At 36.7% G+C, this 12,740-nt stretch overlaps 1 protein-coding gene across 1 annotated transcript in view; it reads left to right on the forward strand.

Annotated features, from left to right (window-relative positions):
• Nucleotides 1–12,740, forward strand: part of astn1 (astrotactin 1) — a 369,159-nt gene that overhangs the window by 97,804 nt on the left and 258,615 nt on the right. Inside the window, exons 3-6 of the mRNA XM_017309852.1 lie at nucleotides 758–767; nucleotides 1,711–1,881; nucleotides 9,262–9,369; nucleotides 11,109–11,258. Of these exons, the coding sequence (XP_017165341.1) occupies nucleotides 758–767; nucleotides 1,711–1,881; nucleotides 9,262–9,369; nucleotides 11,109–11,258 (439 nt within the window). The remainder of the gene's footprint in view (nucleotides 1–757; nucleotides 768–1,710; nucleotides 1,882–9,261; nucleotides 9,370–11,108; nucleotides 11,259–12,740) is intronic.

A 12,740-nucleotide genomic window follows, 5' to 3' on the forward strand; every position in this document is an offset into this window, starting at 1 on the left:
AGTGAGTGAGTGAGTGAGTGAGTGAGTGAGTGAGTGAGTGAGTGAGTGAGTGAGTGAGTGAGTGAGTGAGTGAGTGAGTGAGTGAGTGAGTGAGTGAGTGAGTGAGTGAGTGAGTGAGTGAGTGAGTGAGTGAGTCCACTAGTCCACTAACATGGCATATTTTTTAGCTCTGAAAATTCCAACCCCATGTGTTTTATTTATTTATTCCTTTTTGGGTGGGTAAGGGATGCAGGGCAGGCAAGGTTTTTTTGTGTATGCACACAGACAAGAACAATTCCATTTAAAAGAAATAGTGCTGCAGTTTTATATTCTTATTACAGTATTAATGCCCAAGGATACAATAAAAAAGTCTTTCTCATACAAATGTGTATTTGTTGGATCATTACTAGAACAAAAATAAACAAATTTGATGCCAGAAACATTCACTTTAATTAGGGTAACACATCTTTTAATTCTGAAAAATGTCACATTTTCTGTTTAATCAGAATAACGATCTTGCACTTTTAATAATTAATTTGATCAGATTTCTTCTTTAACAAAAAGGTTTATTTTGTTTCACAGGTCAACAGTAATTGGTTAAACGTCAGTCGTGCAAACGTGTGCAGTTTCTGTCTTCCATGTAGTTGTCATTTGGCTTTGAGTCGTGAAAACGCCCGTTTTGTTTTTCTTAAAACAATCCGTTTAAATTGGAAATATTCAGGAGACCTCTTCGCAAGCTGCTGAATCCATTTCAGAGCGTTTATTTTTCCTCCATCAGACTGACTCCGGTAAGCCGTTCCACGGCAGGTATACGCTGTGAATTGAAATAAGCTTCAAATTTACTGGCTGGACTCATTAAGTGATCAGTTATGGTGAAAGTGCTCACCCACACTGTTCCTCTAAGATCCAAATAGTCCAACCCTGCAGCTAATGGAAGCAAAGTAATCCTTTGCATTATGCATTTCAGATGGGTAACGCGTGAAACTGGAGAAAGACRGTACCAGCCGCTGGCTAAGTGCAGAGTGTTGATAGATATGAAAACTGTAGAGGTCACTGAGAAAATGACATTTGAATTCCTATTCAATAAACAAACACATAGACCTATCTGGAAAATRGCCATGACCTTTGGCATTAGAATGGTTATCATTTTATGCCTTCATGAACAAGTAAACAAAAATGATATGAATATATTTAGTGGTGTTTGTCACCAGCAATTATTCTTCATTATTTTTTTGTCTGAGGCTTATTGTTACGCAGCTGGAGGCAGTATTTTTATCTGTTTCATTTTTCATCATAAGCACAAAAACATTTGCATCTCCTTTGGTAACATATATAGATCTTGTGTATCATAAATAACTTTTAATGAAGAATCATTGAGTGTGTGAGCAAAGGATTCTCTTAGCTGGGATGAAACAATCAGTTAAACACGCAATTTTTGCTATGTAATTCTATAAAATCACTGTCTTAGTCTTTTTGCTGAAGCCTTTRTCAGAATATTTACAGAAATGTATAATTTCCTCCTCCGAGTCTTACATATGCTTCAACAGTTTTTTTAATTAGTTTTAATTTCATGCCAGCTTTTCTCACACTTCAATTTAGACTCGTTGACTTTTCACCCAGTAAACAGTCGGGTGCCTCTTTTTTTGTAGCTTTACTGATTTTATTTTTTTTTCTCTCTCCCTACAACTGGCATTGAAAAATGTCAAAACCACAATTTTGAAGTGTTTGTAGTTACCTTCCACTTGTTTGCAGTCAATGACAACACCAAGTTGGCCCTGATGAACAAATACAAGGACAACATCATTGCCACGAGTCCATTGGACAGCAATCACCAGCAAAACACCCTGCTACCRCACAACACATCYACCAGCCAACGCAAACGTCTCTCCAGCAACACCAGAGGTGAGTCACGCCTRCATTTTCTGTAAACCAGACCAGAAAAACTTTACAGACTGATGATGTCAGGTAAAAATCTGAATACWTAGAAGCTCTGTGTGTCGTTTTGAAAGGAGTACATGTTCTAATAAAGGTTACAGATTCATAAAAACAACTTTAGTAGTCRAACGAGGGTTGGGAAAAGTTTTACTRAAAAGTTAATTGACTTGTTTTCTGACAAATTACACCTCATGTTWCTTTCTTTCTAAAGCTTCTYTTTGTTGGTGCAGTTTATGCAGTCTGCAATCTTTCTGATATATTTTAACCTTTCATTTTTTYGAGTACCAAACCTTTTATTAGTACTGCATTACAAAACATAGTGATTTACCAATAAATAAGGAATTGCTGAAATCAGGTGATTGGTCGAGACTCTAAATCACAAACATTAAAAAAACAGTTAAACTTGTTTTGTTTTTTTTGTCGAGTGACAGCACATTTTTTGTTCTTTAACTTAAAATGTAAAATAGTAAATCTTAGTRAAGTCTCCTCATTTTGCTAGACTTGTCCAGTTCGCATGGGTGCCGTCGTGGACTTTTTTGTAATCAGAACAATTTATTTACTATGTACATATCGTTACCTTAATATGGACAAAATTACATAAATCAAAACGAAACAATGTATCTCTGGGATTTAGTACAGTGGCAAAGACATTAAACATGTATTAGAAAATATTGACTCAAAATAAATGTGGTGTAATAATTCTGACCTTCATTGTGATGTACAAAGATTTCCAGCTTAACTGGACCAAAATTCAATATAGATTAAACATGGCAGGCATAAGTTTTTAATCAATTCATTTCAGTTTTTTAACGCAATAATTTATTTTTATTTATGTTTTTTGCATTTGTCAGGGCATTACTGTCCAACTCTGTCAAACAGATTTTTAAACTGTCACTTCTTTTCAAGAAACAAACAAATRAGCCAAACAAATGGTGCATTCGTTCAAATTTTTTTCTATGTCCTGTAGTAAAAATTTAACATTGCTTTTTCTACAAAATGTGATACCAGTAGTTGTCTTTAGATTATAAAGCCTACAAAATGTGAAAGAGTTCATGCACTTATTGGGACCGCTTATAATGACTGAAGGCGAGTGATCATATCCMTTAAATATCCRTTTCTAGCGTAAAAAGTTCATGCCAAATGCTGAATTTATACTTATTTCTTGAGTTGTTCAGTAATTTCCACATAATTTCAAGCAGTTTCAGCAGGTACTCCGTATTTCACGTTATTCAAGGTGGGTTATCAAGGATCACAGGTGCTTGTTATATACAATATTTATGCCCAAATGGATTGAAATACTATAACTTTATATAATACTCAAAAAAGTTCATTAGTAATAGCCTTGAGATTATTTTGAAAAAATTTTTGAAATTATAGCATATGATGATTTTGATTGTGACAGTCATGCCATCAAAGTGATGATTGTTCTCAAAATATTGAAGTGCTGAGGAAATCTTGCATGAATGAAGCGTGAATGTGCCATTTACTTTTTTTATTGTAATTTTATTGCCAGTTGTGTTATACTTGAATTGTTTTCCATCATTATTACTTTGTTGTAACATTCCATCCCTTCTCATGCTCACTTCATGCTTTACAGGCCAATATTTTGTAACCACAGTACAAAGTATAAACACAAACTAAAGAGAACGGTTACATTTGAGGGATAAGTGACGACTTCTAAGTTATAAATTTTTAGGTAGCTTAACCTTTACTCGTTGTTCTAGTGACTTTAGCTCAAATAAATCTATACCTTATTTATAAGCAAATAAAAAAGGTCAAGGCATCTTTAGATGGAGTTATTGAAACTGCTATAATTGTAAGGCAGCAGTTTGTTGCACGCTGCGCCATTCTATTTATTTCACTAGCACTTCAAATAATGTTTTATGCATCATGTCCAACAACAACATGACCATTGGGACTGTTTGGATGYAGAAACCTTGATTTTTAATTTTTAATTTTTTTTGTCATTTATTTATTTGCGTCCAGTTTGGCACAGAGCAAAGCCAGATTCAGAAGAGACAATTTTCACATTTCAGGTAATGGTTCTCAATCAATAATAAATGGTGAGAACAAAGAGTGAATGCTTGAAAAATACAAAAAAGAAAACCACAGTGGGCGCTGCTAGCCCCTCCAAGTGGCCTTGTTGAAAAATTAAGCCTGCAATGCCCAGAAATCTTCCAGTGTGGTTGGAATTAACTGTAAACAACACTTGTGTTTGTGTTGCCAGTCTTTATAACTTGGTACTAAAAATAGAAACAAATTCTCAGAGAAGTTGGCATTTGTGACACATTGAACAAAGAAACATTAAGGTCCAGGCGATTTATCAGCAAAGTGTTGTCAGCAGATTAGTCCTTTTCTGAACACAACCAAGAAATACAAGATCTTCACATCTTTCTTAAGAAATAAGCCACGCTTAATTCCTTAATATTTCATAACTTTTTGAAAATATCTCTGTTTAAGTTGGTGCCTCTTGACAATATTGGATTTATAGACTGAAACTCCTTCTTGCTGGTGCCATGACTTTTTTTAATTGCTCTCAATGTCCAGCTCTGACTAAGAAATGTATTCCAAGCCCAAGCTGAGGCCCAAGAAATGTTAAATTGCAAATCTCATTTTCAAGTGTACAGAAGTTYGCATGAAAATATGGGCTTCTAATCAGTCTGAGCAATGCACACATGTGGTGGTAGAAAAATCTGGATAATGCTAGCATGAAAAAGCCACAAATKTAACAAGCTAGCTTGCCGGGAGATTGCTTGACTTAAGACGCACTGCAAAAATATCCATGTCCCTACAACTGTGTCAGATTGTGTCAACTTAAAAGCAAAAACATGCACTGTAGCGTATTTTTATGAGACAGATCAACACAAAGTTGTTGATAATATGAAGTGGGAAATGGCCCCCTTTACTCTGATACACCTACAAAAAGGAAAAGAAAGTCCAGTGCAACCAGTTGCCTTCAGAAGTTGGCTTGGATCTGACTGTAAGRATGCTTTTCTTTAGCTGTGGGTAAATGCATTGCAAGAAAACCCATTAGAGGCTGCAAAGAGCTTGAAGCTACGATGGAGGTTCGCTTTCCAGCAGGACGCGACCCTAAGCACACAGCCAGACATACAATGTAAGGGTTTAGATCAAAAATGAATTTTAAAAATCGATGTTTATTGTCGATTTTTAAACTCGGTGCTCTTAGAAGGACTGAGTTACCTTGAGCTACTTTGTAAGAAAAAAAAAAAAAGCAGACAAAAGTTTAGTCATTGGGTATGCGACGCTTCAACAAAAGACTTGCTGCTGTATGTGCAGAAAAAAGGTTGTTTACAAGGAAGCAGAGTCTATGCATGCCACACTATTCCAACTTGTATTTGAACGGTATTTTGAAAACAATGTATTCTTGTTTTGACATTTCAGTTATTTGCTGTTCTGTGTTGGTCTCCCACATAAAATACCAGTAAAATACATTTAATTGTGTGATTTTTGTGTCATCATTCTCAATACACAATTTATTATACATTTTATCTATATTAATATGGTGACTCCTCAATATTTGTCAGTTAACTGTTGTCTAAAACACATGTTTTTTTGTATGTCATCAATCATAGCTTATTGTTATGCTTATTGTTAACATGTATTTGACTTCAACACTTTTAAAGTTCAATAGAATATTCTTATTCAGCACAAAATTAGTTACCAATAACTAACTGAGGCCATAATTACATGTGGGTTGTTTTTGCAGCAACAAATGTGTAAACGCACATTCAAATCAAATACGTGTAATTAAACTGATGATTATCTGAACATTATTCAGTGAAGACRAATGAGAAACAAATTGTGGGGTAAAWATACGTAGTCATGTTATGGAAAGTTAAGTTACATTCCCACCACAATCCACATAATCTTGAAAATGATGTTTTTGCAGCCAACCTCATATTTTAAAATACGTCCCAGAGATTCTTTGTATGTTTTTTGTAACRCATTTATTACTGTKTTTTCTTTAGCTGTGTCTGTGAGAGCTTCAAGAAGCTCTTTGTCTGTGCTGGTGGCTTTGAACCATTCAGTTGTCTGACGAAAAAGCTCTATTCGCAAATAAAAGAAACATTTGCTTTTGAGTCATTCAGTTACATTTAGCAAATTTTCACGTGATAGAAGTATGCACAAATAGAATGCAATGAAGTGGGGAAAAAACCCTGTTTTCATTAATTATAATTGCTGTATCAGCGATACAGTATCGTCTTAGTGTTTGAAAGTTTGAGGTTTTGCCATCTATGGTGCTTGGCATGCACACGCAAACACACTGACACACACACACACACGCATCCTTTCAGAAATTTCAGTGCTTCCAGATGCAAATTAGATGTCTCCAAAGCCAGCTGCACAGGAATGAGGTTGTCTAAGCAGGAAATTAGATCTGCTTCACGCAGTTTTGRGTTTCTGTTGCCGGGGTTTCCACTCGACAGTTTTCATCTTTCTTATAAAATATGCACACAGACGTATTGTCGTTCTCAGTGGGCATTTTCTGTTTGTGTGATAGGTGTGTTAAGCACTAAAGCTTTTTCRTTTTGTCTTAGATGCTCCGGCGCTCGTCTTTGCTCCATATGTCAACACTTTTAATGGACTCAAGAGTCGCTTCTCAAAATCTCAAGTACCTAAGCTGTCAAATGGGAGAACATGAGTAGGTGATGGAGTAGGYGAGATAAGTGTGCCCAGGCTGCGAGTCCCTCATTAGTATTTCATAATTATAAATAAATGCAAGGTATGTCAAATATAGAGGTTTCATATGCAGTAATTTGGCCTGATCCGTGTCTTGACACAAAGATGAAAATGGAGTAAGTAGCTTAGTCTATTCTTCTGAGTATAATATTTTTACATTATTGTATATATTGTCACTCAAAACCATGAAAATCGAAACTATTTAATGTTTATCCATGTCATCATTWTTATATACATTTAATTAATACAATGTGTAAAAAAAATATTTTAGATTGAATTCTGTGAATTTTAGTATGAACGAGTGTACTTTTAGGTGAAACCACTTTGTTAAAAATAATCATAGTAATAATAAAGTTCATTCGTAATTGGAAAATAGTTTTATTAAAGCCACTAGAATAGCAGTTTAAATGTAGTGGACTGTTTTGTTTCTACACCAAACAAGATTTTTTTTTCATGTCTGCATGTTATTGTCTTATATTCAAGAAATTTCCACACTTCAGTAATCTCCCCATTTGCCTTGTAGTTATAGTTTTCTCTAAGTTCAATCGATTCATCCTAATGTTTTTGTTTCCTCCATTAAAAAAATGCAGATTTCATTCTTATTGCAGGGTTCGACAATAAATTGAAAAAATGCAGAGGACGCAGAGGATTTCCTTCCAGCAAAAACAGCATCTGAACTGAAAGTGATGAATGCTTGTTTATTAAATCGKTCGAGAGAAATGCCGCTGAAACAATGGTGTCACCACAAAAGGCTTTCCTCTTGTGAAGTGAAGCTACGCTAACATCTGTGCTGGTAGATAGTCATGGCTGCCAATAATATTTATGCAGCACATTCATATCTTCAGAGMATATTGTTCTAAAAGCAACAACTTGAAAAGCTGATGAAGCTGCCGTCACGAAAAAGCTGTTCAAAGTTTACAACACTGACATTGCTGCCAACTATTTCCTCCCCCAATTGCTTTGCAGACTTTCTGTTCGTCTAATCAAAAGCTGTGTCTTGGTCAGGATTTTTAAGTTGGTGAATTATTTTATTTACAAATCACTCAAGTMCCACCGAGGCACTAACATGTATGGAGCTTTATTGGATTTTCTTCTTAACGTTGTGCAAACCAAAAGCACTTGTAAACAACGTTGGATACAGGCCCTGTAAACATAGCTAATTCTTCAATTAAAACACACTGACAGCAACGCATTATTAACACAATCAGTGCAGTCTATACTCCAAATATAAAGCTGCCTAGTTCAATATATGCATAAATATCTTCATGTTGAGTGTCATGCAGCGTTAAGTGGCACATGGCTTTTCACCATTCATTGCTGATGAATATATTTAGCTCAATTACTTGAAAGTTATTTATCCAAATCTAAGCTTTTAAGACTTAAGTTAAACATAAAGATTGGTGGATGAGGGATGGACAGTACTAGAGCCTCTACATGTTGCTAATCTTCCTTTTAGCTTTTTTTTTTCACATCCAACATATTTACATATTTACAGTAGTAAACTTTGACAAATATATTAATTCATTTTCAGCAGCATAAGTATTTCATTTTGAATAGATAGGAATTATTTTTGATGAAATTGAGCACCAGAAATGATGACCATCATTAATCATATGGCATAGAATAAATAAAAAAATAAACTAAATAATTGAAGCATAATATTGCATATTTTTAATCTAGTACTTTGCTTTTACTCAACACAATCTAACTCAAAAAATAGATGAGATCTCATTTTCGCCCTGTGCACTTCAGGGCAAGTGGTAGAATTGAAAATGAAACTTAAATCTTTGAGATTTAAGTTTTAGATAAGTGTAGAGCATGACAAGTACTCTTTCTTATTCACATGTAGACAACATAGGACTCAGAGTTACTCATATTACTTATAATTCTGTTTTAAGTTTTTCAATTAAAGCTGAAGAAGGTAACTTTTATAAAAACAAAAGTGTTTTACATATTTGATGAAACTGTCACCGTTATGACAGTAGAATATGGAACGGGTGATCTGCGGAAAAAAGAATMAAGCTTGTCTGGCTGCTCCTAGTGTTACTACTGTCATTTGCAGAAATACACTGATCTACCAGGAGGAATGCCTCAGCATTGTCATTCATGCTTGTGTACGCAGAAAGGTGGTTTATAAATTTTTTTTAACCAGTGTGTATCAATTTCTCTGTACACCGCAGTTTCTACAGGTGTTTAAACTTCTCTTTCACGCTTTTCCTTGTATATCATTAGGATCCTAATGTCCATAAACAACACATTGTTTGGTTATATTAGATTTGTCTTTAGTAAAAGTCACAGCTTTATGAAAAAATGATTGATCAGACACCAAAATTACTACTGCAGTGCGGGAACCATCTGCCTTTAATTATGATCCTTTATCTAACTTTTCATGCGATAACCGTAAATGCCATTATACTGAAATTATTGTTGGCTCGATTTAAATGAAGCTCCACTAAAACACTTTTCTTTCTTTTAACAACTCCCAGAGCTGCACATTATTCCAACACAAAAACATATTTTTTACTTTTGACTGCCATCCCTTATGTTTCAGTCACTGAAAGGGTATCTTGCGGACCGAGCCCCCACCAGTCGCCTTTTTTTCTTTTTCCTTTTCATTGGAGGTGTATTTTTGTTTGACTCCAACAGCGGGTTCAACTTTCTTGAACCCAGACGGGGACTCTGGGACGGAGGCAGACAGCGAGCCTCAGCTGGCCTTTTACACTGACCCAAACCGCAGTCGGCGCCGGAGTCGAGGTATGAGAAATGGTAACGCCAACAGCGCGTGGGGCTCTGGGGGTAAGGAGGACTCATACACCTACAGACAATCTATCCCACTGATGGTATTGCCACCGCCACGACGCATGACAAGTAAACTCTGTACATGTAGCCAGTGGATGGTTCTAAATTGGTGTTTAGACATAAATTYGACTCGTACAGGGATTGTGTATACGTTCACGGTAATGTGTAGAGTGCTTGTGAGCATGTAAAATTGATCTCACTGCATCTGCATTCAATCTTGTTGATGGAAATCAAACAAGATCATGAGATCAGAGGTTCCCATTGGTGGGGGGCAAAAAAAAATGTAATATTTGTTGCATCTTGCAATATGAAGAGCACTCTATTTTGAAATAATATTACGGACAAATATTATTTCTGAGGAGGACCCTGTGCAAACGCTGTCAACGTGAAGTGGTGGAGCACGCTTTATCTGTCAGCATGCCTTGTCCTTGCAGCTTTGATGTACAGTAATAGGTTGTGGAAGGGAGATGGAGGAAGAAAAAAAAAACAAAACAAAACAATCCCCTCAAAATAATAGCTGCTGTCAAAAGGCGTTACAAGCCTTTACAAAGCCTCCAAGCCAATTATCCTCCCGTCATGTGCACAGGTGTCACGTACACTGTGAAGCCTCCGGAAGTGTAGCCAACATCTTTAATTAGAACAAGGTGGTAGCAATGATGCCCCAACTGCGTTGTTTACATCCAGAGGAAAGACTGATTTGTGAGGCATGATGAAATTATTTCYCGTCATTTCCTGCTCACATATACAATATGAAATATTTTCCGAAAATAGCTAMATTTATTTGGAGACTGATTTTAATAAAAAAAAAWRTKTTCCTAACATTTTAAAAACTGAAGAATAAACTTTGGGCACAATGTCAGAAGATAAAAGGGGRAAAAAAAAGGTTCAGCAAAGTGAGATGATCCCTGCATCCCATTTCTGGATAAGTTACTTGATTACATCAACTGGTTTGGAGCAAAATACAAAAGGTCACCGTTCCATTTGGCCTTTGTAAAGCCTAGCCTCGGGTAGCATCTGAAAGAACAAGATCTGCCAAAGTAATTTAAAAGTGACAATTTAATCTTGAATTTTTGGCGTTAGTGTAAAAGTAACTGCTTTGGACAAAGTTTGAGTACCTTTATTCAAGGTCATTATGTGGTTTTTGTTGTGTGTGTGTGYGCATGTGCGTGCGGATGAATGCATACCTCCTGTGGGTATGCGGTCACGTTTACCACTTTTCTGTGTTGCACTCTGGAGTAAAGGAGATAAGGGAAGCATTTTACTCTGACAAAAAAGGGGAGCACAGGAAAGAGGGTCGGTTGCAAAGCAACCTCTAAGCAGTTTTTTTTTTTTTTGGTGTGTGTGTTTCCATTTTCCTCACACATCCCAGCATGGATGTTAAAAACCCTTCAAAGGTAAACCTTAGGTCTATACCACCGAGCCATGCCCAGTCTAAAGCTCCCAAAGGCGTGATGCTTTTTTTTGATCCAAAGGTCCCTTTTATGGGAGCTAAGCCCATTTCTGTGGGGTGGGTAGAGGCCGGTTTGTAAAGTAACTCCTCATGTGAGCAGTGTGTGTATTTGTGTGTGACGGTTTGCATTTATGTTTATGTTACCAAAAGGTTGCCAGAAAAACACAAGTGACTGCTTCTCATATAYGTTTTGTTTGTTGTTCCCATCTCCTTCCTCTCTTTCCATTCCATTTGTTCCCAACAGCAGGTTCCCCGCGGAGTCCCATCAATAAGACCACCCTGACTCTGATCAGTGTCATCAGCTGCGTGATCGGCCTGGTTTACTCCTCTCACCTCGCCTGCAGCCTCTCAGTCCGAGTAATCTTACATGTGCCGGAGCACCTCATCGCTGACGGTAAGGCTTTACACCAGTCCAAGATTGTCGATGCAGCCTTTCTTAACAAACTCCCAAGGAAGCTTAAAGCCCTGGGGGGCTGAGCTGGTATTTTTCTGCCGCTCTCCAGGGAGCTCAGCTCTCTATATCTCTCAAACCAAGTGCTAGCGCTTTGTTGGGGAGCTGCTGATTTGCTTTGCTCTCAAAGACAAAGGTAAATGCCAGGTCGACCACTTTTTCTTTTGGTTCCCTATGCTGCGCCGCATGGCTGATGTACTCGCAAAGCAAAACGGCGCATTTAGGCAAGAGGGCATTGACTGTCCACAGAGATCTCCTCATCACTGTTGGGTCTTTTACTTTTTTATACAGTCCCTTGGAAAAGACACCAAAAACTTCTTCACCTTTTTATACATCATAACCACAACCTCTGCCATCTCTTTCCATCAAACAATKGAAACTTATGCAATTTCTTATTTGTTAGATGGCTAATACTCAGTGAGATTGAAAGGAGACCACCTTTGAACATCAATTTTAAAGTTTTGCAACAGATTTACAGAGTGATTTAAGGCTAATCTTTGACTGGATCTGTACCATAAAACAAATATATGATCTCAACCACTGCAGGTGCATGTTTTTAGTGGATGTCTTGCTGGAAGTTGAGCCTCCTCCATCAAGTCTYAAGTCTTGCAGGCTCTTTCTGCTTGGAYTTAGCTCCATCAATCTTACCATGAAATCTGACCAAYTTCCTGTCCCTGTCAAAGAGAAGCATCCCCAATGCAAATTACTGCCACCAGCATGTTTCACAGTGCCGTAGGCATGTTGAGGGTGATGTGATGTACATCAGCACACATTGCCTTTTGTGACCATTATATTTTGGTCTCATATGACCAGCACGCTTTCTTGCACAATCTTGCCATATACCCTAAACATCTTGCACTTCTTGTGAACTTTATTCACCAGCGGCTTACTTTTTACCACTTAGCTTGAAAATCTGGATTTGTGGAGTGTGTGATGAATAGTTGTTCTGACCACAGATTCCTCAGCCTGCACTGTGAATCTCTGCAGCTACTGATGCCGGACACCTTCAMTTCTTCTCTGACAAATAATATCATTGTGAAGCAGTTTGGTTTGGGTGCACTGTCATGTCTTTGTGTATTTGCAGATAATGGATTGAATTGTCTTTGAGAGTTTTAAAGCTTTTATGTTTTCTTTTCACCAATTTCTGCTTTAAACTTCTCAAAACATTTTTTTCTTCTAACCTCTCTAGAGATTACATTTAGACACTTTCTGATACTAATATGTTGATTTTAAAAGGCAATCATTTTCATGTAATTGTATTTAAGGGTATGAACTAGTTTTCAGGAAATAGACTAAAAAACCTGRCRATATTAAAAAGAAAAGAAGTGATAGTACTTTTGGAAAGTAATCTAGATGTAAACTAAGGGCTTCAGAAAATGAAAAAGTTTCCATTTTCTGGTTCCTGTAAGCCTATTGGCATTTTTT

Source organism: Poecilia reticulata, linkage group LG17 (assembly GCF_000633615.1).
Source record: "Poecilia reticulata strain Guanapo linkage group LG17, Guppy_female_1.0+MT, whole genome shotgun sequence".
In the NCBI taxonomy this organism is placed as follows: domain Eukaryota; kingdom Metazoa; phylum Chordata; class Actinopteri; order Cyprinodontiformes; family Poeciliidae; genus Poecilia; species Poecilia reticulata.